This window comes from Lacerta agilis, chromosome 3 (genome assembly GCF_009819535.1).
Source record: "Lacerta agilis isolate rLacAgi1 chromosome 3, rLacAgi1.pri, whole genome shotgun sequence".
In the NCBI taxonomy this organism is placed as follows: domain Eukaryota; kingdom Metazoa; phylum Chordata; class Lepidosauria; order Squamata; family Lacertidae; genus Lacerta; species Lacerta agilis.
Genome location: NC_046314.1, coordinates 88,094,513 through 88,122,026, shown reverse-complemented (window position 1 = coordinate 88,122,026; position 27,514 = coordinate 88,094,513). Strand labels below are relative to the sequence as shown.

The following is a 27,514-nucleotide window of genomic DNA, read 5'->3' as shown; positions in this document are numbered from 1 at the left end:
ATTTTAAGTGTTGTAAATTTATTAGTAGGGAATGAATGTTGTGTGATTGGTTCAACAGCACAAGACACATCAGATGGGGACTTCTGGCAAGGCAACATGGTGGGCGCCACAGCAGTGAGAAGCTCCTGAAGCTACCAGGCTGGCTCCAGGCTGCTGAGACTGTTGCTGCTGCCACCACTGTCGAAGGGGAACTGGGAATCCCCAGTGCGTCAACTGGGGGAACGGCTGACACCCTCCCCCTGTGACCCAAATTGAGCTGGGAGCGAGAGCGCCTGGCCACCCGGCCAACTGCCCAGCGGCGCTCCGGGGCCAGGAAAACCCTGGAGCCAACACAGGGAGAAGGAGGAGAGGAGAAGGAGAAGGATGAGAGAGAAAGAGGAAGGAGAAAAAAGAGGGGGGCGATGCTGCTGCCGCTGCTGAGGGAGAGAGGTAGGAGAGCACCGGGAGGGCAAGGACACGTGGCCAAGTCCAGGCCCAACCCGAGCCTACTCCACGGTGGCTAGCGCTCCAAGAAAGCAGGAAGGCCGCGTGACAGAGGAGACCACAGAAGAGAAGTTATTACTTCTTAATTTTTTTTAAAAAAAAACAACTTTTAAAAATAACTCTCTCTCTCTCTCTTAAAAAAAGTGTCCCCTGATTCGTTGAAAAAAAATCTGGTAACCTTAGACTAGATGCCTTGGGGAAACTTGCAACTGGGACTTGAGTGCAACAGTGCTCTCTCCCACATGTGATTCCCAGCAACTAGTATGCAGAGAGAGGCATGCTGCCTCTTGACAGTGAAGTTAGAACAGGGGTAGGCAACCTAAGGCCCGTGGGCCAGATGCAGCCCAGTCACCTTCTCAATCCAGCCCGCAGACAGTCCGGGAATCCGCATGTTTTTACATGAGTAGAATGTGTCCTTTTACTTAAAATGCATCTCTGGGTTATTTGTGGGGCCTAGGAATTCGTTCATTTCCCCCCCCCCCAAAAAAAAATAGTCTGGCCCACCACATGGTCTGAGGGACGGTGGACCGGCCCACAGCTGAAGAGGGTTGCTGACCCCTGAGTTAGAACATAGCCACCACACACACACACCCCACACAACCTGTGGAATTTCCTGGCAGTGTGGCGCTTGAGAGAGCTACCTCCTGAATGACCCAGGACTGCACAGGAGTACAGAGTTTGCCTGCTTTCAGAAGAATTGGGTGATTTTTGTGTGTGTCATGTAATTCTGTATGTTCTAGCAAGCAGGATTAATCAGAGGACAGTTGCTATGGAAATCGCGAACTCTAAGGGCTGCCTTGCATCCTCCAAGAATGCATCCTTTTAATTATGCTTATGTGTTGGCTGCTTTTATTGCTTTTAACGATGTTGGCAAAGAGTGTGATGCATAGTACAAACTGGTACGGGGATGTATAATTTGTATGTAAACGCTATTGTTTGGTGTTGTTGTGGGTTTTGTTTTTTAAGAACAAAGCCCAACTGTATTAATTCAGTGTCTCGACAGCTTGACTGAAACACAGAACGAACCAAAATTCTACGGAATAGTTTAGCCTGATGCATATTGGGTTTTGCCTGTAGTTCTGGGGTGGGGGTGGGGGGAATTATCAACCTGAATTTGAGTGTCCAATCAAGTTAAATTAATGATGGCTGAATCTTTCATCATGCTGTTAGCCATTTGAATAAGGCTCCAGAGTAGCCAAGGGAAAATAACAGAGTTAGATTTTTTCCCTTAAAGCTCCCACAATTAAGACATGTAAGTGGAGTTTGGGGAGGAGCGCAGAGAGAAGAAAGGCCATGGTGCATCTGCAGCAGCACAACCGGACGCCTTCATCTGCCCCAGCTGCAACAAAACATGTCTCTGCAGCCGCAGCAGGCGCTCCAACCTTCCAACAGATTGACTTCACCTCCCAAAGGCGCACTCCTCCATTGTCTTCTAAGACAGACGGATGCCAACAGGTTCTATACCTTCATCAATGGAAAAGTCCTTGTTCAAAACCAGAAGAGCAGAAGGAATAATGCTGAGTCCAATTTATTGCTACAGTATACCACATTTTCCACAACTACATATGTGGCCAAAGTGATTTACAGAAAACAAGAAAAATGCATCTGTACCATAATTCACTAATTATTTATGTCCATTTGGGGTCTGCAATCCTATCCCACCCTCAGCCTACCCAAGAAATTCCTCCAATCTTATTACAAATTAGCTTTATTTCCTTTAAATTATTTGAATTATTTTGCCTAAGCAGGAACCACCCAATCCACCTTGGATTTTATTACAATTCCAGAAATATACCATATGCTCAAATGGGTATTGGAAATTCACGCCAATTCTTATTTTATTTTTACATTTGTTCCCTTTATAAATAATAAATTTATCTGTGACCTTTCTGGTGGTCTTTGGTGGTTTGATGTTTTCTCAGGGGGGTTGTGATGTGGGTTTCTTTCAAATGGTTTCAGTCTCTAATTTTATTTTTTTAATCTTATAGCTGTTGCACTTTAAAAAAAATGTTCATTTCAATAGGTGGGATCATGCCAATTAAAAAAAAAAGTCTAGAAGTATTTGGTCCTGAACTTGTCATCAAGTGGATTCCTCAGCTCGGTATGAAATGAAGTATCTTTCCTAGTGGCAAATACAGCATAATGGGACTAGGGAATCCTTGGAATTATCTGTTAGAAAAAGCAACAGTAATACTGATCAGGAATGAGTGGCAGAAGGGGCAGGAACCAGATTGAATCCCTACCAAATAACTGGTCAGCAGAGGTGGCTTTAGAGTGGTGCCAACTATGCAGTTGCACTGGGCACCACCCTGCAGAGGGTGCCAAAACAATTCTGTAGAACAGAGTGCAAGAGGCGGGGGACACTAAATTTTAGCATTGCATAGAGCCCAAATTCTGCCACTGCTGGTCAGCCCCTATCACTAATTTTCTGACAGCAATGCATACATATAGGTAAAGGTAAAGGACCCCTGGACAGTTGTTGTTGTTCAGTCGTTCAGTCGTGTCTGACTCTTCGTGACCCCATGGACCAGAGCACGCCAGGCACGCCTATCCTTCACTGCCTCTCGCAGTTTGGCCAAACTCATGTTAGTAGCTTCGAGAACACTGTCCAACCATCTCATCCTCTGTCGTCCCCTTCTCCTTGTGCCCTCCATCTTTCCCAACATCAGGGTCTTTTCCAGGGAGTCTTCTCTTCTCATGAGGTGGCCAAAGTACTGGAGCCTCAACTTCAGGATCTGTCCTTCCAGTGAGCACTCAGGGCTGATTTCTTTAAGGATGGATAAGTTTGATCTTTTTGCAGTCCATGGGACTCTCAAGAGTCTCCTCCAGCACCCTAATTCAAAAGCATCAATTCTTCGGAGATCAGTCTTCTTTATGGTCCAGCTCTCACTTCCGTACATTACTACTGGGACGGTTAAGTCCAGTCAAAGGTGACTATGGGGTTGCGGTGCTCATCTCGCTTTCAGGCCAAGCCACAGCCCCCCATCCTGGATTTAGAACATACCTTACACCATCTCCAATGATTAACCCGGCTCAATATTCCCTCTCTGACTTGCAATGGGTCCGCAGGGTCTCTTTCTCAGCACCTGGTACCCAAGAGTCATTTCTAACTGGAGATGTCAGGGATTGAACCTGGGACCTTCATCATGTGCTCTACTACTGCGTTAGTGTGCCTCCTCACAGGCCATTGGCACCATCCACCCTCATTTAGGTTGTGCACCCCTTAGTGGCTTAAAATGCAGCTAGGTCATTCTTTTGCGAACGTTCAGATCCAAACTGGTTTGAAGGGAAAGGTATAAATGCACAGTATTTCATAAGAAAGAGCAGGATAGATACAGGATAGACTTGGATTGGGGCTAACATACCGTACGTACACTAATTCCCAAACCAGTGTGGGGGGGAGCAGAATGCCGAGTAAACAGGAGTGTGAACACAGCTTCTGCCAGAGATACACATGCTGAATCCTTTTGCATGCAAACATGCCTCCTAGCTGGAACAGAGCTGTATGTTTTAAGATCATTATTTTACCTGTTTATACTTAATTTCCCCGGTGCAAGTCAAACTGTCACATCACTCTTTTCTTCTTTAAGCAAAGGAATCTGTTCCCTTTGCATGAATATCTAGTACCACAAAGCCATTTGGGTGTTTATAGTATTAATCTGTGCAAAGCTGACTAGAAATATAGATGTTTCTGCAGAAAACTCACCTCTCACGGAGCCAGGAAAATCCACCGAGATTGGTGAACAGAGTATGGATCAGCATTAGAATGGAACTTTGCATTTCAGGCTGTGATAGGCTGAATATAGAGTGGTACCCCAGGTTACGTACTTAATTCATTCCGGGTTACAGTACGTAACCCGAACAATTCGTTCTGCGCATGCGCAAAATGAAAAAACCCTCGAAAAATGCTCTGTGCATGCGCAAATCACGCGTGCGTTGGGTTACGCTTCCAGGTTAGTGGAGTTCGTAACCCGAAAATTACGCAACCCAAAGCGTACGTAACCCGAGGTACCACTGTATAGACCCAGTGCTGGTGGCAATTGAACTCTGCCAGGCATCGCAATGGAGGGGTTCTCTCTCCACCTATGTGCCATGTTTGTTAAAATGGAACAGTTATTAGCAGCAGAAGTGACATTTATTGAGTTCTGCCTAGTTATATTATGTTGTTAATGTCTCCCTGCTGCAGTCCTGCACTCACACACAAATGCCACAGCCTGCCTCTTTTAACTGCCATATGGCATTATATCGTCTTCTTTTTTTATGTGCTTGGCAGCTAATGTACCATTTTTATGACTGTGTAGAACTGTTTTGATTTGTAAAATCAGATGTGACATGAGACATCTTTTGCTGCATGGGCAAAGGTTAATGAATGCACTAATTTGCAAAAAGGATAAAAAGAGTGTGCATGAGCATGTTTGTGTGTGTGTGTGCCAGACCCCTTATGCCTCCTTCCCAAAGCCGGCCAGCCCTCGTCCTTACCCACTTTTGAGAAGGCAGCGTGAGGATGCCAATTTTTGGGCTCACACCAGGCACCATAATACCCAAGTCCACCACTGGCAAATGTTCCATGCTCAGACTATACTACTAATAATTGTGTCTGGCATTTTGTGCCCCAGATTCAGTGTTCTGGTTGGGCTAGAAATAACTTAATCACTTGTGGGTCTTGGTCTTGGATGTGAACATTAAAAACACATGCATGCATGCACGCGCACGTACACACACACACATATTGGAAGGGTGGGATCACACCTACTGGGGCTTCCCATATGCATTCAACAAAATTTCAGCACAGAGCCTATAGCTGTTCAAAGCAATATGTTTTAATGCACATATATAGTACAGTGGTAACTTGGTTTAAGAACGATTTGGTTTACAAACTCCGCAAAACCGGAAATAGTGTCCTGGTTTGAGAACTTTACCTCAATCTAAGAACAGAATCTGAACGGTGGAAGGGCACTGGCGGCAGGAGGCTTCATTAGGGAAAGCGCACCTTGGTTTAAGAACGTTTTTGGTTTAAGAATGGACTTCTAGAATGGATTAAGTTCGTAAACCAAGGTACCATGGTTGGTATAGGCTTTCTGGCGATGTTCTGCTGAACATGTGAAGAGGGGTATGTCCACCAGATACAGTGCTGCTTCTCCAATGCTAGCATTCATGGTACACAAAGGTGAGCACAGGGCTTTTGCATCACACCATTTTGGAGTATGCTCTATTTACAGATCTTTTGGGTAATCAGGTTAAATCAGAATGCAATTAACCCATATTTTAGGGCTCTACTGAATCAAGAAGTAGAATAATAATGTTGATTCCATTCCGCAACGCCACCCTGGTGTGTGGTTGTGTGTGTGTGTGTGTCTTTAGCAGTTATTGGCATCATTTAGAAAAGCTCAAGTATGAATTAAGAAATTTGTGGCGCTCAAACAAAAAAGGATCAGCAGGAAAAGAAAGACATTAGCAGGAGGGCCTGACCCTAGAAAAAGGCAGAACTGAGAGGACTTTGATTGCTCAAACTTAATACAAGGAAGTGAAATTAAAAGTTTTGCGTTCATGGTTGATACTCTCTAGGTGCTTTTGTGCCTCCTTTTATACCCTAAAAAAATAAAAATTGAGCTATGAACCTCAGCAGCCACTAATTTTAGTAAGCAAGTACAATTCTCCCTGCTTCCAGCTTCCTTGTAAAGTCTCCCACTGCTGTGCCCTGTAACATCTACAAAGATATTGGCTTTCTGCCTCTTCCCCTCTTTGAAACCAAACACGGAAGGTTTATTAAAAAGAACGTCATGGGGAAATGTTTTTGCAAAAGAACATTGGAAGCTTAGCAAATTAGATCTGGCTGCCATTTTACAAAGGAGCGTGCTTTTTATCAGCTCTAAAATTAATAAGCTGGAATTTAACTCAGTTTATTTTGTTTCTCCTAAAGTGTACTGGAGGCTTTCTTTTTCTTTTGCATTTACTAATGATGCATGCCGAGTTGCTGGCAGGGTTGCCAACAACAGCATTCCTTGTTTCATTAGCCTGGTGCACAGTTTGTTACCACCCTCCTTTTAAAACATTTGTGTGAAAAGTAGCCCATTTAGTTTCCATTTGCTTTACGGCTGGCAAACTGAAGCCGAGAGACTCTTGACCTGCCAGCCATCAAATTTAAAAATGGCTTTTTAACCATTTCTTGGGCCCATTTCAACAGAAAATGTTCACTTCTAAACAAGCACCACATTGGCTTCCGCTTGGCAGAATTCACAAATGTAACATTTTGTACCACAAAACTTCCAGTTTATTTTTTATTTTTTGCCCACTTTCGTTTTGCTCTAGTGCGCGAGTGCTTCCTCCCATCCCGATAGCAATAATATAGCAACATCAGGGAGCCTTGGCAGAACAACTAATAAAGCAGAACAAGTCCGCCACCAGGGCACTGTTGTTGTGTCAATGACATGCTCCAGGATATACCGTATTTTTCGCTCCATAGGGCGCACCGGACCATAGGGCGCACCTTGTTTTTAGAGGAGGAAACAAGATAAAAAAATATTTTTTCTGGTTTTCCTCCTCTAATAGCCCTGTTTTTTTGAGGATCAGCTAAAAGTTTTGCAGCTTTTTTTTGCAAAGGGACAAGTCCTGGTTTTTTGAAGATCAGCTAAAAGTTTTGCAGCTTTTTTGCAAAGGGAAAAGCCCTGGTTTTTTGAGGATCAGCTAAAGGTTTTGCAGCTTTTTTGCAAAGGGAAAAGCCCTGGTTTTTTGAGGATGAGCTAAAAGTTTTGCAGCTTTTTTTTGCAAAGGGGGAAAAGCAAAGCTCCTTTTGCAAAGGGGGGAAAGCAAAGAGGAAAATCCCCATTTTTATGGGGTTCAACTCACATTTCTGCAGCTTCTAAGGGAAAGGGAGCCTTTTTTACAGTTTCCAGACAGATAATCTTATCAGCCAGTTACATGTTGCTGGGGAAACAAACAACCTCCCTCTGCAGCACATTCAACAATGGAGGCCTGGGCAAGAGGGCAGGGCTGAAAGGGAGCCGGGGACTCTTATCTCTCTCCCAATCTCTTGCTGATCAGCTGCTGAGGGGGTCCTTTCAACACCCCCTTTTCTCTTTGTAAAATAAAAAGCATGATCCTCCTTTGGCCCCTGGGAAATTCAGCTCCAGGGACCACCATTCGCTCCATAAGACACACAGATATTTCCCCTTACTTTTCAGGAGGGAAAAAGTGTGTCTTATGGAGCGAAAAATACGGTACCTGCAAAAAATAACCCGCACCAATCTGGAGGGGCCCCATTATTCTGGCGAAAGCCCCCGTGGTTTCGGAACTGCCACAAAGCAATGCCTGTTGCCTTTCTTCCTGCCACGAAGCTGTGACAGGAGGCTTGTCAGGAAAGAGACTCTCATTAAGCCCCGATCTCAGGTTTTGTTTCTGAATGGGAGATTGATCACCGTGTAGGGAAAAGTGACACAAAGCAGCCTCGAAGCTGCCACTCCGCATCTCGGCGCACCGAATGCTCCCGCCCCCTTGTGTGCCCTTTGTGGACCCGCTCCTTCCGACAGGCACCCTCTCCCATCAATCACTGCCACGCATGTGAAGCATCCACACCAAGAAGCAAATGGAGGCATCATTCGCTTCTGGTGTAATCTGACCTGACAGAGCTAAGACAAGCTGGTGAAGACGTGCTGAGCCTGAATGAAATCGCAGCCACATTCCCTCTGTGAGGTAGATGAGGGCTGCCTGTGGAAAGACAGGAGGCGGGGGGGGGCAGAGAGGGAGGGATTACTGCTCGCCTTGTGTCACTTTTTGGGCCTAATTCAATTTATTAGCAGTGCATAATGCCGTTCCCTATTCAGGAAGTGTTCTTTGTCTGTGGCACATTGTACAGCCGTGATTCATCTCTGGGGAGTGAGAGCATATTGCATGGCAGGCGCTTACTGAGTGGAAGCAGAATTAGCCACTTAGTAAGTGCACCCTTTAAGCAACACACACACACACACACAGTGAGAGAAAAGCCTCCTCGGCTTCCTCAGTCACAGGCTTCATAATGGTGCCCCATCACCGGGCTTTCTCATCTGTCCTTGTGCCATATTCACAAAGAGTTGGAATTAGGGAATTAAAAAAAAACAACCCACCAATGCAAGCAACCAAGTCTTTTGTTACATGCTGCTCCAATCTACGAGCAATGAAAGTCTCCTGGGGTTCGACATGCTTCCCCAAGGCTTGGAAGGAAGGTCAGCAGAGACTGTGGTGTCTTTAGGATACATTGGGTTTATTTACATGTACGTATATGCAACCTGTGCATAGGCTGGAGAGGCTCACAGCATTAACACCCTAAAAGGTTGCGCTTCTTCATTTGTCACAGGTTTGGATCTAGCACAGAGCAAGTCACGGCTCTGTTCTCAGCTCTTGCAGCAGCAGCAGCAGCAGCAGCACCCAGCTTCTAGGTCACTCATCAAAAGCAACTCTCCGACCCCACTTCATGCACCTTTCGTTGTTTCTTGCTCAGATGCAGCTATTGCAACCCAGCTCATCCCTTTGAAATGCTCACCAGGGGCACTAGTGTGGCCATCTGGTCTCCATCTTCAAAACAACTTGCCTGGCCAGTTCCCCAACCTCCCTGAAACTCTTAACACCAGAATTCCCTGAAGTGGAGCATGCAGGAGGCTACAAGCATTGCTTGACACTTAGCAGCAATCTATGCTTCTCTCTCTTCCTTAAGCTCATATTTTACCACAGAGAGAACTTGACAAGCAAATGAGATTCGTTTCCATTTACTGCTTCAGCAGAGTAGATATTTACCACCACCACCACCACCACCACCACCACCACCACAAAGGCTTATCCACATTTACCTTTCCTCCGCTCTTTCCAGGCATGGTCTACACTTAAAAGCTGCATGTCCAATGGCATGAACTAGAAGGACAATAGAGAGGAAGAAGAGGATCCCGGCAAGGAGTGTAGCTGTAGCTAGTACACACTGGGGCAAGCTGGGGATGGAGAAGGAGAGGTTGGAGGTGTAGAAAGTCACTCACAGGGTGACAGAGGACGGCGAGGGGATGAGAGTCAGTGCACAGGAACAGAAGATCTGGACCCATCACCAGAGCCAGAGGGGCACCCATCTCCATGAACACAGTGGGCTCTGAGGCATAGAGAGTAGCTAGAGGGGCAAGGGCTCTCAGCCCAGCTCTCTAGCTGGCCAGGTGGGGCTCACTAGCTCTGGGAGAAGGCATGTGATTCCTCAGCCGGAGTAGGCTTTGAACGGGTGAGGGTCACCTGCCTCATCAAACCCAGATGCTGCAATCAGCATGCAGAGTATAAAAGGGCAGCAGAAGTGAGGGGCTGTGTCTGCTCAACTGCCCATGTTGAGGGGCCTCAGCTTGACTGCTGCAGCATCTCTGTGGGACTGTGCTTTGGACTGGATTTAGGATGAGTGGATTGACCCTGGACCAGGGGCTTGACATACTGACTTGCTGCCAGGTTGGCCAGGGGTCCAGGACACTCTGATTGGCATCCGTCTATCTCGGCAGACAATGGAGGAGTGTGCCTTTGGGGGTGAAGGTAAACCATTGGAGAGTTATAGCACCTGTTGCTGTGGCTGCAGGGAACAAATTGAAACAATTTGGCTGTTAAATGATGTTGAGCAGAGGTGTAATTGGCAGGGAAATCCCCAAACGATTTGTGAAGATGAAATTTCTGGATTTAAGCCATTTATCCAGCCCGTAAACTCAGCAAAGCATAGAATGGAGCAGAGGGAGGGCATGATGCAGGCTTCAAGATCCGAAAGTGTGTTGCCTAAATTGGACGTGGCTCAAAGTCAGATTAAAGGGAAAGGGTGGCAATTCACTGAGTCTAAGTATCACTCCTTACAACCTTAAATTACTAAGAGGAAAGCCTTATTTACCACAATTTTGTGTTTTACCAACCTGACAGAGCAATCTTGGCATGTATTGTGCTACTACCTTCCTTGGTGCTTAGATGTAGGGAAAACAGTTTCATAACCTAATGACTACATTTGAGCCACCACTTTTGTTCTCTCCTGCAAAGCTCCTTTGTTTCTCTCCCAAAAGGTCTTGTCAGAATTGAAGTTTAAAAATAGACCAAATGGCACCAGAGCTTCAACTGAGAAAACAAACAAACATGTTGCCGGGCTTGAAACATTGCCAGAGACTTACATTAGACTTTGGATCTGCTACCTTCGTGTTTATATATTGTTGTTGTTGTTGTTCAGTCGTTCAGTCGTGTCCGACTCTTCGTGACCCCATGGACCAGAGCACGCCAGGCACCCCTATCCTCCACTGCCTCCCGCAGTTTGGCCAAACTCATGCCAGTCATGTTTATATATACCGAATATAAATTAAAGCAAATGATTTATAAGAGGTATTCATAAGGTGGCCTGGCTACCATAACCATCTCCCTTGCTCATGATGTTAGGATCTCTAACTAAGGGATGGTGAACAGAATCCAGAGGCATTCAGCACTGGCCAGTCAAGTTTGACAGATGAGTGAGGTGATTGTTCTGTTTCTCACTATTCCGCTGTTGTGCCTTAAGAAAATCTGATCTTACTCACCGAATTGAAGCTTGGTTAAGCAAAACCTCTCTCCAGATTTTTCTGTGCAACTGATAAGATCCAATTCAGCGGGTAAAATCGAATTTTTGCAAGGCACAGCTGTGGAATAACAACAACAACAACAACAACAACAACAACAACAACAACAACAACAACAACAACAACAACAACAAAAGCTCTGTGACCCAGGGAGATTAATCAGTACACAATAAAATCAAAATATGGGTCAAGTTTCCAGTAAAACTTTCAGCCAACTTAACAAACTACAGTTCCCAGAATTCTTAGGGGGGGAAGCTATGACTGTTAAAAGTGGTGCAAGTGTGTTTTCAATGCATGGTGTGGCCCAGGTCTGCAGGAGGACAGAGTCAATGGTGCTTCCACCTGTAATCCAGAGAGCTGCAATAGCCTAGGTCAAAAAAACTTGTCCAGGCTGTCACCCAACATGAAGCTTAACTCTATTTTCTGCACTTCAGCTTTCTAGGGTCTGCTTTTAGTGCTGCTGTGCTTCTAGCATTTCAAGTCAAGTTGACTTAACCCCTGTGTACGTCACACCAAGGAAACTCTTAAAATAGAAACATTATAGCAACAAACAACCCAAAGCCTTATGGGTTCCCACACCAAGTCCTGCAAGGAGACACAGATGTTTGATTGCAGAAGCGGGCTGGCTCAAAGGAGGCTTGGAAGAACCTTTCCAAAAACTAAACAGTGTAATGTATCAGTGGCTTAGCGGTTGTGCTGGAGTAGGGCCTGATGTTGGGAAAGATGGAGGGCACAAGGAGAAGGGGACGACAGAGGATGAGATGCTTGGACAGTGTTCTCGAAGCGACTGGCATGAGTTTGGCCAAACTGCGGGAGGCAGTGGAGGATAGGCGTGCCTGGCGTGCTCTGGTCCATGGGGTCACGAAGAGTCGGACACGACTGAACAACAACAACAGGGCTGGTCACAAATCTGGATTTCCGCCTCAGGGGGGAAAGTGGGATACAGCCACAGGCCCACTGACATGCATTCAAGGCTCACTTGAATAATTTTTGGACCAAATTCTGCACAAAGCACCCCTCTCGCAGCCTGCACAATGCAAGGATGGAATACAAAATAAATCTGCATTTGGCAATGAAAGGGGAAGCGGCGCATATGACAAGAAATAGAAATCATTTCCCAAGAATGGCAAAAATGGCTACTGTGTTCCTAATCTTCGGGCTGTTGTTTGTCTGCCTCAGTCCCGTCAGAAGAGTGCAATTGATTCGGTATAGTAGTTGCATCTGCCACCCCAAGCAAATTTCACATCAGCGAGAGAGAGAGAGAGAGAGAGAGAGAGAGAGAGAGAGAGAGAAGGAATTAAGAACAGCAGCAAGCAAGCGTCTAGCCAAGTGCTGCCACCCCTTGGCTGCTGTGAGTACCACAGGGCGTCAGCTAGCACCACAGAGCTAGAGAGAGACTTCAAAATGTGTGATATTTACTGCCTGGTCCCTCCCTGTCACAATTAAAACATTGAGATAGCTCTCAAATCTTAACTAAGGGGGTGGGGGTGGGGGGTCTAATGGGTGCAGCCGGGACCAGAGCCAGGAGTTGGTGACCTCAGGCACTTGCCAAGGCCCACCACCCAGCAAGGGGCCTACTGTTGACCCCAGATCCCGCTGATCCTTATCCTCTTTCTCCTCATTGTTGCTCCGTTAAACTTCCCTTTCCAATCTTCTGAGCAGTGCCAACACTCTGTTACTACCACCTCCTCCTGTTGCTGAATGTGTAGACCAGGCTGCTCACCTGTCTTGTTAACAGTTTCATAGGCAGTCTTAGCAATTTCTGGGCTATCAGCTTAGAGAGGGGGAGGAACCCAGACCCTGAGATCATCCTGAGGCCCTTCTTTGTGTGCTTCCTCAGCATGAGTTTCTGGAGAACGGGCCTTTTCTACAGTGGCTCCCCATTTGTGGAATGCTCTCCCCAAAGAGGTTTGCCGGGTGCCTTCATTATACACCTTTCGGCACAAGGAAAAAACGTTCCTTCTCAGCCTTTGGCTGATTAGCATCTCATACCCCCTTTAAAATTTTGTTTTTTTGGGGGGGTGTTATTGATTTGTTTATTCTTCTTACAATGTAAAAACACTAAATACATGATATTTTTATTTTGTGAACATCCTGAGAAATAGAAATAACTTTATTGTCACTGTACCACATGTTTACAGTGAGATTAAACAAGCCCCCCTCTCCCCCACAATCTCTCAGTCCTTGTTACGCTCTATGTGCTGTCGTACAACCTCCAACCCCAAACGTCAGCTGCAATTTTGGTGTCTTCCATTCAGCAGCCTCACGGCCCACAGGTAGAAACTGTTCTTTAACCTGCGGTATACAAATTTAATAAATAAGAATCAGCAAGGCACATACAATCGTACCTTGGAAGTCGAACGGAATCCGTTCGACTTCCAAAATGTTCAGAAACCAAAGCACAACTTCCGGTTGGCTGCAGGAAGCTCCTGCAGTCTAATTGGAAGCCTCATCAGACACTCAGCTTCCAAAAATAGTTCGCAAACCGGAACACTCACTTCTGGGTTTGCAGCGTTTGTAAGCCGAAACGTTCGAGAACTAAGCTGTTTGAAAACCAAAGTACGACTGTATTTCAGTTGAGGCGGAGAAGCCTTGATGAAATGTTGCGTGCAGCATGCAACACAGTTCGAATTACTTCTGAATAAAGGATTGCAATGATAAAAGTAATTTCCTAGACAGGGTAAGGCAGAGAAAGAGCATGAAATTGACTCAATTACGTTCAACAGAAACAACATGTCATGTTCCCTCTTAGGGAAATGCATTAGCTTCTGAGGAAGGAGCAATCCACATGTTTCTCTACTTGGTGAGCCGCAATAGGAAAATACAGGGAATACAAAGGGGAGATCAATTGCTCTTTAACAGCCTCCCCCTCCCCAACGTAGTGCTGCATCTGAAACTGCTCCAAATAAAGAAAATGTATTATTTAAACCAAACTGCGAGGCAGTGGAAGACAGGAGTGCCTGGCACGCTCTGGTCCATGGGGTCACCAAGAGTCGGACACAACTAAACAACAACAACAACAATAACAAATTATTTAAACATCCCTGAAAATGTTATGTATTGCACCAGATAATTCCTTCGGTTGAAAGGTAGGTTAACAAGACAACTTGTTTTGTCAAGATCTTAGCTGTCAGCAACTAGACCGACAATATCTGAGAGCAGGGGTGGGTAACCTCAGGCCTGGGGGTCCAGTGTGGCCCTCCGAGGCTCTGTCATTGGCCCTTGGAACTCCCCACAGGCCAAGGACCTCCCCAGGTCATGCCATTCACTGAAGCTGCTCCTCTGCCTCCTTGCCTGTCTGGAATGTGTCCTCAAGCAACAATAATGTGCCTTGCTAAGAGTTACATCCATTGCTATGCCCACTTTTGAATCTGGAATGTGTCCACTACATTGTGAAAGGTTGTCCACAAGAGAATGTGGTCCTTGGGGTAAAACAAAGGTCCTCCCCCGTCTCGAGAGGTTATGGCTTTAACTCGTCTTGCACAGCCAAAACTCTAGTCCTGGTTCCTTCGTGAAGCTTCCACCTGCCACATTTTTCAGGATCAGATCTCCTCATGCCAACCGGTTCCATTTAAATCACTCTCTCTGGTTCTTGTGTAACCTCAGGCCAAAGGAACGAGAACGGACAATGACAGAGAATCACAAAAGCATCCATTTTGTATGCCTTTATTTTGAGTTATTTGACTTACAGGCACTGTGCATAGGTGGAGTTTTATAACTCGGCAAGTTCTTCGTGTCATCGCTAATCCGGGAGAAATATGTGTTGGGAGAACTACCTCACAGCAAGAGTTCCAGTCTCCAGGGGGGCCTTAAGAGACATCTGGAGAAACAATTCACTTCTTTGAAAGCCACAAAGCAAGGAATCTTGTTTTACAAACAGGCTTAAAAAAATAAAAAAATGTATATATATAGTAGAAGCAATTTAAAAGCTAAATACAAGTTTAAAAATGGTATAAACTTACACTGCTTCAAGGGCTCGCCCCCTGCCCTCCACAGACATGGAAAAAAAATATGTTTTTAAAACTTAACATTATTATTTAAAAGATTCCATGCATTAAGACTTAGTGTTCTAGGCAACTAAAAAAAGGAATGGCAATAAATAGAACTTAAAAAAAAAAACACTTTTCCATGACACTAATGGAACAGAAAGTAGTCCATAAGGCACTTCCACACAGGCTATTATTAAACAGCAAAGGAAACCTGAGGGGGGAGAAAAGCAGCCAAACAAAGCAACTATTTACAACAGCACTGAAGGTTGACAGATATGGGCCTAGTGAGATACAAATGAAGGAATCCCCCCCGAGGAGTTTGCATCCTTGAAAAAGGAGCCAAGGGGCATCACCCCATCCTGCAAAACACACACACACTTGTTGCAGGGTTAGAAGCAACTCGAGATAAGAAACTGCAAGGGCAAACAGGGTTGCCACATGACTACTGGGAAGAGTGGAAGCAACGGGTTCTGGAAGCATCTGGGATGCATCGTGAACATAGGAAGGTTTAAGGATTTGTCGGTATTGACACCATCCAGAAAAAAACCCAACTCTGGAAAGTCTGTAACCTCAACTGAACAGTCCCCCTTCTCAAGGGTTCTGCAGCACTCGTGAATTCCTAGAGGGAGGGGGGGGGAAGCAAATGTACTGTCCTCCCCTCCTGAGGCCGCCCTTTGAGATGTGAGTACTGGAATGTTTTGCAAGAGCACACCTGAGACGTTGCTTGCCACTTTAAAAGGGTCTGCAGTGTTAACAAAGAGAAACCTGAACGGCAGGTATAGCCCTTCCCATTGCAAGCCAGCCCTTCATCTGATGGGCTACTAGGTCGCTCCAAGACAACTAAAGTCTTGGCAAAAGCAGGAAAACTGTGGACTCCCATCAGCCCCCAGCCAGCACAGCCAATGCTCGGGGATGATGGGGGTGGGGGTGGTTCAGGAACCCCTGGCGGGGGTTAGAGCCCCTGGCTTAGAGCAAGGGATCGGAACTTTTCTCGCCAGCAGCCCAAACCCAACCCTAGTAGACAAATGAATGCACTATCAAATGTAAGCCTCAGGAGCAGACAGAGCTTTGCTATTCATTCAACTAACTACTCAGTGACTGCGCAGCTGCTGTGTGCCGGCAAGAAATTGCTCGAATATACTGAAAAGTAGACTTTATATTAAGTTATTCCTACAAGCTCCTGTATGCAGATTAACTACACTGAGGTTAGTACATGTTAAAAGGTCGCTGTTCAAGAATACCAGTTATATTTCTCCAAGGACGTTCTCGTTAAGTTCTTGATTCCAAAGACTCCGAAGCTTCTCAGGAGGAACGGGCACCTATAACCCCAGCAAACTGCCTTTAAAATCAGCGGCCCAAGTAATGTACGAACTTTGGGCACCAGAGGGCAGCAGATAATTACAACTCAGTCTCTCCTTCACTCTGCAGTTTTAGCTACCAGTAGATAGAATTTAAGCAAGACTAGGGCACTGCCTTAATTCAACGGAGGTGTGTGAGAACTGTACAAACCCTTACTGGTTAAACACAGATTGCATAAGAACTACTGAAGGGGGAATTTATGTTATCCTTAACTGCTAAAGGCTAAAAAGTCAATATTAGTATGCACTTCCATCGTCCCAAGCTCGGCTTCACGTCCAGCATTTGTTCTGGCGTATATATAACTGCATATTTACACCTTAAATAAAAGGAGCTTCTAACTTTTAGAACTGGGAAGGAGAGGGTGGGCAGAAAGTGTCTTGTAGTGCAGTTCAGAAAGTCAGTTTGAGGGGCTTGCTTCTGAGTAGTGGCAGAGTTGGACTTTAATGCAGGTCTTCACTCTGAGACAACTCCGTTAGGATCTCGATGAGGTTCTCCAGCCCCCAAAGGTAGCCGTCCTCCCGATTCCCTTCTATCCAGGGCACGTTGTGCTGGAGGACCTCTCCCTCTGGCAGTGGGGTGGTTTTCCCAAAGTCAATCATCCAGACTTTGGCCTGTTCTTTCTTGTCATGGATGAAGAGGAGGGAACTCCCGATTACCTGCAACAGGATTTTTTTAAAAAAAGGGGATTATCACACAGGATTTGAAGGCATGCGGTCAGCATTCGCCCAATATATTTTGGCACCTGAGGCAAAACGGCACCTGCCACCCCCACAATAGAGAAGCAGTTTCCAAAGCTCCCTTCCCACCCAGGCTTGGCGAAAGGAGCCCTCACCTAGCCTCACCAGCTTGCCAGGCTAGCGGGGCAGATCAGAAAACTAACTGCTCCCTTCCTTAACCACTTTCAGGACTCCCTGCCTGCCTGGCAGCAAAACTGGCTGGTGAAGGACCTCCCTTCTTTGTCTACTTGCTGAGAGGGGAGGTGTTACGCAGAGCTTTGGCACTGGTCCCTCTCCGGTCCTTATGCGGTTTGCTTCCAAGGCGGCAGTGGGACGCTTGAGGCAGCGCCACCTCTTCTGTGTCTGCCACCTGAGGCAGCTGCCTCCCCCTGCTTCATGGCTGGGCCGGCTTTGGTCTAAAGGCAGAAATCGGCATTCTATGGTGTTGGGCCTGCTGTGTCCATAGCACTCTTGGGTTATATGAAAACAAGGCTGCTAGCTCTCAAGGTCACGGGGAAGTTAAAACATGCAACATGAGAGGAGTAGAAACACTCTTTGCCAATTAAAAAAAAAAAAGGAGTTGTTGAATATCTGCTCTCCCAAGTCGCAAACCCAGTTAAAAATTCGATTCCAAGCAGCAGTTTTAGGAGAGTTAAAATAAGTTCTGCCACCCAGTGCCAGCCTAAAACTGAAAGGCCTGAATCTCCAGGGATAAGAAGCTCCCCAAATGCACTGGGGGCCAAAATCCCCTCTCTTTTCTGTCCTTAGTCAAGGAGGCAACCTGCTCACTTCTCACATTTATTCAGACTTTCAGGACCAAATGAAACACGGGACTATTCATCACATAAATGGCGGGGGGTTGGGGAGCCAGATTGGGAATATAATGTGTGGGGGATGAGAGGGGATTTCCTCCCTTCAACCCCAGCCCTGATCAAAATTGGGGGCCCTGCACTTGCTATTCACACTGGGAGCATTCTACTTAAGAGTGAATACCAAGGGGTTGGGTAGGAGTGGCTCTGATCAGAGCTGCAGTATGCTCCCCCTGCACTATGGTCCCCATGTAGTTTGCCCCCCCCCCATGCCAGCTATTTATTGAACATCAAACAGTGATGCAACTCCAAAGCTTGTGGAAAGATTCTAGTCCGCTAACTTGTTTAGGTAAACCGAACTTTGCTTTGACAAAGAGTTCTAACCTTTTTTTTAAAAAAGAGATCATAGAACGGCGGTTTAGTTATTACCTCGTGGCCCCTGAAGAATGGTGACATTTCCAAGGTATCGCGGATTCCCTTCAACCGGTTACGGTAGCCGTTCTGTAGTGGCAAGAACAGAACATTTTTAAAGAGCTTTGAAAATACTTCTGAAGCACCCACTCTCTGAGCATTGACCTTGCTTAGCAAGAGGCTGCACATTCCTCACATAGTTTGAACGGAAGGAGTTGCAATTTGTTTTACACACACACACACACACACACACACACACAACCCCTCTGCCTGTAAGCCAAATAACCGCTCCTGTATCAGGACTGCAAGCTGGGTGAGCTGCACTTCCAAGCAGCAGCAGCAGAACCCTGTTCCTTTGCCCCTCTCAGCAACTGGCTGAATAAGAGCAGCTGGGTGGGGAGGTGAAAAGTATTCAAGGCAGTAGCTGTGAAAAAGAAAAAAAGTAAGCACAAACAGGGTCCAGAGCCAACAGAATGCCACGCTATCACGCACTACAGCACTGGGGTTCAGCTACTGGGTCCCGGCCTGCTCATCTGAGATGGGCCACAACAGCAGCACTGCCACCTTACCAACATAGGCTTAAATATTAAGAGAGTCTCCAAACGCTTGTTTTGTGTTGAAGGTGGGTCCTGGGTCTGCAAACAGTGGAATACTACTGTGCTTCAGCATATACACATGCACAGTTCTCTTGGAAGTGGCTGGGGCTACAGGGCAGGATTAAAGAGGCAAGCAGGAGGGCAGGTAGACCCAGACACTACCCTGCACCTTCCCACAAATGTGGCAATCTCTCCTGCCTGCGTTACAGGTTGGTCACCCATGACTGAAGACCAGGGGGCTCTCCAGATGTTACTTTTCTCCGACCGCTGGTCATGCTGGCTGGGGTTAATGCGAGTCACTAGCTGGTGTGTCGCAGGTTCCCCCAACCAAGACGTAAGGAGTCACGGTTACGAGAACCATTTCACTTTTAATTTTTTTCCCCCAGACCTTTCCGGACTGCAAGCAAAATTATTTACATAGCAGAACGGCTCGGCAGTGAGCAACGTAGCAGCTTTGTTCATTGGCTCCATAAGAAGCCCCCATTAACTACCACCCATTGTAAACTATCTCTGCAAACCTGCAATGGGTAAAGAGCCAGGTTCGGAGATGCTAGTCTGAGACTGTACACGGTGGGATCTAAAATTAAGCCCCACTTGCCCAATTGGGTGGTTTGCAGAGGAAATGCAAAAATGGATTCATTCTCATCTAATAGGAGGCTGGGAGAGAGAGGTGGAGCTGTACGTCACCTACATGTTGAAGGCACTTAGTTCAAACCTTCATACAACTTTTCCCATGTAGCTGTTAAAATCAGGACAAGAGGAGACACTCCAAAGACTAATCAAATGTCCTCTAGCTCCACTTTCTGGGTCTCTCCCTTCAGAAAGAACTGGCACCACCATTATCCTGGACTTTCCAGGTCCGTTCCTGGCACGACAACCCAGACGGACACAATAGTCAACAATACTGAAATCTACTGACGAGGTCAAGGGAAGCCAACAGGGTTGCAGTCCCTCCTGCCACTTCCTGGCGTCAGCTCACCCACCCGGGCGACTTGGTGCAAAATATTTAGAGCTATTTCACCAAGCAACAGGGTTGGATGTGTGTGTGGGATCGACTCTTTAGGAAAGTTGATGGGATTCCCAGCCCTTGGCTTCCAGGAAATAAAAAAGGTGGGGAGCTTCAGCGCAGTTTCCAGGTATACAAAATCCTACAGTTTGCTTGGAAGGGTTGCCATTTTCCTCAACTCACAAGATGCACCCACCTTTCCCCCTCTCTCAGCAACGGCATTGTTCCAGGATTCAGTAATGGTGCAGGGTTGCTCACGGCAAGCTAAAAGGCCTTCTCCTGCATGTATTTGTGATCTTTCCAGTTTGCAGAGGGTACTTGCATTTCATTTGTAACTAGAAATTTATGAACGATCCCATGTGGCCTAAAATTATGTGAGATGGATACGCGTATCAATCTTCCCTCGTCCCGACAGGCTTCTCTAAACAGCTCGCTTGCCCCTTCAAGCTCAAGCCACCACCGTGGAGGAAGATTTGTCAAATGTTACAGCAGGTGCCCACCTTTGGACCAAAAAGCAGTAGGCAGATCGAGAGAGAAAAGCAGGATTGTAGTTTCCTTGTAGTTTGAACACTGGAGCTCTCTCTATTATGCCTTAAAAGAAAGATGTCTTCAGCTGTCAGGGAAGCCACTAAGAAGGGGTCACTACCACACTCAACTGGACCCACTTGTGCTGCCAACTAGGCACCATAAACTTCCAACTTTCTGCTTAAACTTGTGTGGGTGGGTGGGTGTGAGAGGGGGGAAAGGGAAGGGAAGGACAACAGTTCTTGTTGTTTCCCCTGACATGACCCAGAGCCCACAAGAAAGAGCCACTCCAGGGCTCTCTTTCCTTCCTCAATGTGCTTAGCAAAGAAGATGAAGCTGTCAAGGGTGTAGGCCTGATAGGTGGGCCTCTTTTTTTTAAAAAAAAAAAAACAACAAAACTTTTTACTTCCCTAGCATTCAAGGAAACCCATTTTCAATGTTCCATTACAGACAGGATTTAGACCAGCTTAGCCAAGAATCTGATCTAGTTAAGATATCACACATTTTGTGGATAACATAAGCTGCCGAGGAAAGAGAATAGGTATCACATTAGCACGTAGCTGCAGATATTAAAGAAACCTGGGGTACTAAACTAATAAGGAAACCTGCTGTAGTGACTCACCAGAACGTTACGATTTCCTTTCGTAAATTCTCTGAAGGCCTCCATGACTTGTTCCTTTGTCCTGGTCTTCTTGAAATCCCTGTTCACGGTGCCATCTTCCTTCTGCAAAAAGCAATGACGAAATCCAAGGCTATTAATCAGAAGAATGCATTTGCTTCAATAGACAGCTTTACCGTTCATTAAACAGGATGTGGAATAACCTACAGCAGGGCAAAGGTACAAGATGGCCATCGTTTAAATAACAGCCATGGGGTGGGGGGTTGAACGACTCGCAGACTGTCCAGAGAAGATTTGAGAATGGTTTTATTTCAGGGGGTTGGGGGTATTTGCAGCTTTTGAACACAATACATTATTCTTTCTTGAGCCGTGGAAATTACAGGAAGGGATCTGCATTGCCAAGTCCAGCCCTTTGTCCCACATGCCAACGTGTGAAATGGTTTGCAGGTACAGTATAAAGCTCTGTGCTATACAGAGGCAGATGATCCAATTCGTCTCAGGCATGAACTTTTCCCAGCACTACTAACCAAACTCCTTGAAATCCACAGGGTTTGCAAACACCTCTAATCATATAAATTAGCCCACATCTTTTAGTATTCTACAATGAGGAGACTACGGTAATTCAAAGCAGAATGGACTACCTTGGAAGGTTTCTAAGCAGAGGTTGTAATCTTTAGCTGTGATTCCTGCATTGCAGAGGTTTGGACTGCTGTCCCTTGGGGACCTTTCCCAACCATACAATTCTATAAGCCAGGAGAAGCCTGCACAATTCAAGTACTAATTTGAGCAAGTCTGTGTGGTTTGTTTAGATTCAGGTGGAATGAAGTCACAGCACCTTTTTGCACCCATGGTTCTCATTTCAGCACATGTTCAGAACCTGACTTCCAGGAATGCACACTGTAGTGCCAAGGGACAATTTAACACTATCTTTAAACAAAAAAAACAACTTGTGCAGTGTGGAATCAAACAGCTATTTACTGCTTTGTGGCTGCTTTAAGACTTCCTGCTTGGCAGCCTAGCTGTGTTGAGAGCTGGTATCTGAAGCCTCCAGCCACGGACTCAGCTGAAAGTCGCAAAAGGGTGCTATGTTTTCATTCCAATTCATTTCTCCTGCTTCCCCAGATATCCAAGCAGCTGTAAGAGTGTGGTAATGCCTGCGGCCTCCAGCCATGTGGTGAGCCATGCATCACCAAGCTCCCATAACTGCTCGGATATCCGGGGAACGCTGTAGGGCTAGAGGCTACATGAAAACTGAGCCTCGAAACAGAACTGGCCGCTTGCATCCAAACAGAACTTTTTAAGGTGTTTTTTTTTTTTTAGACTGTCACACAACCTTCTGCTTCTTCTGTTCACAAGTTTGCCCACTTGCATCAGCAAAACAACATGCCTAAAGAATAACTTTGCCACCTTACATAAACCAGTGTGGCAAAACTCCATGCATGCATATTGTTTATATATTGGCTGATAGCAATTAAAATCCCAGGGATGGCAGGCAGCAGGAACTATGGCAGGTGCCTTCTATCTTTGTCCACCTATCTGTATCTACTTATGTTGTTTATACAGAGGAAGGAGAAAGTTATACCTCAATAAAGGGATTACAGGATTTTTATATTTTAAAATTTAATTTATACACCACTTTATATATTTAAAATATATCTCTGACTCACAGCTCTTGCTTCTACAAGAGACCGCCCATGAACTCTCTACAATGCACATTCAAAGACTGCCATTTCAGCTTGTCAGTGAAAGATCTTGTTTGACCTTGGTGGAACTAGAACTTCATTACAATGCACACTGCAAAACTGCTTAAGCATCTAGTTTAGCTGCGGATTCAGTTGCAGTATATCGGGAATTCTATTGACAAAGGCAGAACTCCCGACAAGCACCTTTCTCAGGAAATATTCCACCTATTATCTCTGTTATGCACTGGATAGATTCGAAACCCTCACCTTGATTCCTTCAATCCTGAATCCGAGAGTCGCTGTAGAACTTATTGTTTCCCTCCACTGCATGTATCGAGGCTTGGTTACGGCACGCTGGGCATTCTCCTCCTCAGTTGGAGCCCCCGGATCTACTTCAATCATCTTTTGATACATGTCCTTCCGCAGGCTTGGCTTCTTCCTGGCCTTTGTTAGTTCTTCCTCCAAGTAGGTTCTGCAGAGAGGACACTAAGTGTTACTCTCACCAGCTTTGGAAACTGATCTATCACAGCCAACTGTGGGGGGCAAGTTTTCGGCCTCCCTCATATTTTGAGCCTCTAGGATTTCCAAAAACCTGAAAGCAAGGTCAGAAACCTTCCACGTACTGTTAGGTAATCTCCTACCAAGACACAGTGTTAGAAACTTGCAACTAACTAGGGCAAAACACCCTAAAAAGAGCAATATCTGGAATGGACTAAGAACTTAAGAGCAGTCTCTGTCCTGGATCAGGCCAAAGGCTGATCTAGTGCACTGCTCAAACACTTTATATTCTGGAAACCAAACACATGTATTTAACAACATTTATGGAAGGTGCCCATGAATAAAGATCACAGCCCTCTCTTTCAAACAACATGTGGTAAGGCAACCATGAAAGGATAAAATAATTGCACGAGAAGGCCATAAATTATACAGGTGAGTAGTTCTCACAAGCACAGGGGCGTCGCTGGGGAGGGGCGGTGGGGGCGGTACGCCCCCAGTGACAGGGTGAGCAGTGGCGGGTGGGGGTGACAAGCGGCGGCCCCTCCCGCCACTCCCACGCGCCGCCGCTCCCTCCGTCACCCCGGAGCAGCAGCACACGGATGGGGTGCTTCTGCCGCTTTTTTTCGGCGGGGGGGGGCCGACCAGCGAAGGGGGTTGTCACGCTTGTCACCCCCTCCTCGCTGGTCACCACCCCCCGCCGAAAAAACCGCGGGGGGGGGGGGCGGGGAAAGCCTGGAAAGGAAGCAGAGCAGGCGCGTTTAAGCGCCGCTCTGCTTCTTTTTCCGCTTTCCGCCGCTTTTTTTCGGCGGGGGGGGCCGACCAGCGAGGTGGGGGTCGCGTTTGTCACCCCCTCCTCGCTGGTCACCACCCCCCGCTGAAAAAACCGCGGGGGGGGGGCGGGGAAAGCCTGGAAAGGAAGCAGAGCAGGCGCGTTTAAGCGCCGCTCTGCTTCTTTTTCCGCTTTCCGCCGCTTTTTTCGGCGGGGGGGGGGGGCGACCAGCGGGGGGGGGGGGGTCACGCTTGTCACCCCCTCCTCGCTGGTCACCACCCCCCGCCGAAAAAAAGCCTCGGAAAGGGGGAAATCCCCCCTTTCTGTATACACGTGCGTCGTGACGTCATGATGACGTCACGGCGCGCGCGTCGTGCTCCTCCCCCAGGGGGTGCCTCTGCGCTGCCGCCGCCCCCAGCAGCGCAGAGGCTAGCGACACCACTGCACAAGCAGTTTGCAATTCAGCATACTTTCCAGATATAAGGGACACCTGGAATTGTGAACCACTCAGAGGGCATTAATTTGGCAGTATTATTATTATTGATCACCATCACCCATTACGATGATGAAAGTAATGAGTGAGCCACTCTGTCCATTCATTGCCTTCGTCAAATGCAGGGATCCTACTGATTTTTAATTCCATTTGTGATGGGGGACAAGGATTCAGAAAAGTCACTTTTCCTAAGCATGTTTTCCCCCATCTGCCCACTAGAGGTTTCTGCTTTCTATTAGAAACAGCTGCAGCTGCTTGAAATGGCACTGGCCAGGGCACTCCTGGGTCAGCAAAATTTATGCCAGTCACCCTGCAGCGCTTCCTCAAGTTACTTTTTTGCTGCCCCAAACAAGCCTAAATGTTAAGTTCCTGGCTCCAATAACATCTGCTGACTTAGTAGAGATAAGGCTGACTACAGATTTGTGTCTAACCCAGTAAATTCGGGAGCCAAACACATATCCAGACTTTAATGCAAATCTGCTCCCAGCCATGAAAGTTACTAAGCACTTTGCAGCAGATTTTGTGAATCGGAAGAAGGGGAAGGCCGAACCGTTGCCTGTAGGCCTTCCGAACAAGAGGAGTGTCAGATATAAAAAGCCATATTCCAAATGTTTCATACAAGCTGGAGCGGCGAGTGTGGTGGCCAGGGCTGGAGTAAGACCCTAAGCACTCAAGTTTTTTGGTGCCTCCATGTATATATCTAATTTAAAATATAAACAACAATAAACCATAAAATAAAATTGCATTTTTTGAAATGAAACGAAACCTGCAATAAAATAGAAAATAATGTTCTTTTTTGTATACTTCCACCTTATATTTGAAAAAAAACCTCTCCTGCTTTTTCTAATTGCAAAGTCTTTTATCAGTTCCTCAAAACTAATCTTACGTAACACGTCTGCTTCTATACTTAGTAGAGATAAAGCATCCAAGCCTGCCTTGTTGCATAGTTGTTCTGCTGGGATTTTTAATATCTGAGAAAACTGAGAAAGTGAACGCTCAGCCGAGCAATTTGTGACCATTAATGTTAAAAATCGGGCAACCGATATTTGAAATAAAATTCCAAAGCTGACTCGGTTCTTCTCAGCATTCCACATGCCACACAACAGGGCTTATCCAGTAAACATAACGAGAGGCTATACTCCTCTGAATACTAGCCACAGTTATCACCAACAGCTGTAATCTCCAGTTCCAGATCATCCCCTCTTCCCTCCACAATATACCAAGTCACTGAAATTTGGCATAAACTGAAGTAGACCTTAGTCCGTGAAATCTTATGTCATCGATTGGATAGGGAGCCTCTCAATCTAATCCTGGGGACTCTCCTAGGCTAGTGTGGTGTAGTGGTTAAGAGCGGTAGTCTCATAATCTGGGGAACCGGGTTCGTGTCTCCACTCCTCCACATGCAGCTGCTGGGTGACCTTGGGCTAGTCACACTTCTTTGAAGTCTCTCAGCCCCACTCACCTCACAGAGTGTTTGTTGTGGGGGAGGAAGGGAAAGGAGAATGTTAGCCGCTTTGAGACTCCTTAGAGTAGTGATGAAGTGGGATATCAAATCCAAACTACTCTTCTTCTTCTTCTTCTTCTTCTTCTTCTTCTTCTTCTTCTTCTTCTTCTTCTTCTCCCCATCCCCAGGTCACACCCCCCATTGACTCCATGCTCTTGACTGCTAGACTCTGTCCTTGACCAGTAATACTGCCTCCTATTTGTCTATTTGAATGGAGAATTGCATGTGAAGGCAGCCCTGTATAGGGAAGTTTTTAATGTTTGATGTTTTATTATGATTTTATATTTGTTTGAAGATGTCCAAAGTGGCTGGGGCAACCCAGACAGATGACCTGGGTGGTGTATTATTATTATTATTATTATTATTATTATTATTGCCTCTGGCATCACCCATTTCCTGCCATAATAATCTTTTCCAACTCTTTGCTGCTGTTTGTATATTGAAAAGGTATCCTTTGTACCATTAAATGAAGCATTTCAGCTCCGGTTTGAATTAGTTGGCCAAGGGTTCTCAGAAAGAATTCAAGTTTCTGTACAGTTGCCACCAGTTTTGAAGTACTGTGCTAATACACTCTTGTATGGCAGACCTACAAGTTGCTTCTAGGTCAAACAAACTGCGAGGCAAAAATCTTCCGCTATCTCCTCGAACAAGGATGTACTTTTTTTGGGGGAAATGTACTGGTTAACCAAGCTTAGAATGTTTTTCCATTTGTTCATGCAGTTAATGTGAACTTTGCTTTCCCTCAGAGCAAACAGATTCCAAGCCAAACAGAGCAAACAGCATTTTTCCTCACAACGAGTAAACTCACGATGACACCAGACAGTGAATTTCTTTATCCTGGAGTGGGGGCTGGGAAGAGGGTGGCTCAGTATCTAAATTGCCACTTCAGCTAAAGTTTATCCAGATATGCGGCTCATTGAAGACATTTTCTTCAAAGGTAAACACATCAAGACTTTCATTTTAATCTTCCACACTTAAATTATTATTTTTAATAATAATAATAATAATAATAATAATAATAATAATAATAATAAGGAGACCCCTTTTGCATTTTGTCATGGTAATGTTCAGGATTTTAATGAGGGTGAAAGAGGAGAGCGCAAAATATGGTCAGAAGCTCAACATCAAAAAAACTAAGATCATGGCCACTGCTCCCATCACCTCCTGGCAAATAGAAGGGGAAGAAATGGAGGCAGTGAGAGATTTCACTTTCTTGGGTTCCATGATCACTGCAGATGGTGACAGCAGTCACGAAATTAGAAGACGCCTGCTTCTTGGGAGAAAAGCAACGACAAACCTAGAAAGCATCTTAAAAAGCAAAGACATCACCTTGCCGACAAAGGCCCGTATAGTTAAAGCTATGGTTTTCCCAGTAGTGATGTATGGAAGTGAGAGCTGGACCATAAAAAAAGGCTGATCGCCGAAGAATTGATGCTTTTGAATTATGGTGCTGGAGGAGACTCTTGAGAGTCCCATGGACT

General features: G+C 46.0%; 1 protein-coding gene across 1 annotated transcript in view; it reads right to left on the bottom strand.

Annotated features, from left to right (window-relative positions):
- Nucleotides 1–14,707: 14,707 nt before the first annotated feature.
- Nucleotides 14,708–27,514, bottom strand: part of ITPKB (inositol-trisphosphate 3-kinase B) — an 80,185-nt gene continuing 67,378 nt past the window's right edge. The window contains exons 5-8 of the mRNA XM_033144649.1: nt 23,037–23,241; nt 21,091–21,192; nt 18,360–18,431; nt 14,708–17,061 (exon numbers count right to left, since the gene is read on the bottom strand). Of these exons, the coding sequence (XP_033000540.1) occupies nt 16,846–17,061; nt 18,360–18,431; nt 21,091–21,192; nt 23,037–23,241 (595 nt within the window). The 3' untranslated portion in view covers nt 14,708–16,845. The remainder of the gene's footprint in view (nt 17,062–18,359; nt 18,432–21,090; nt 21,193–23,036; nt 23,242–27,514) is intronic.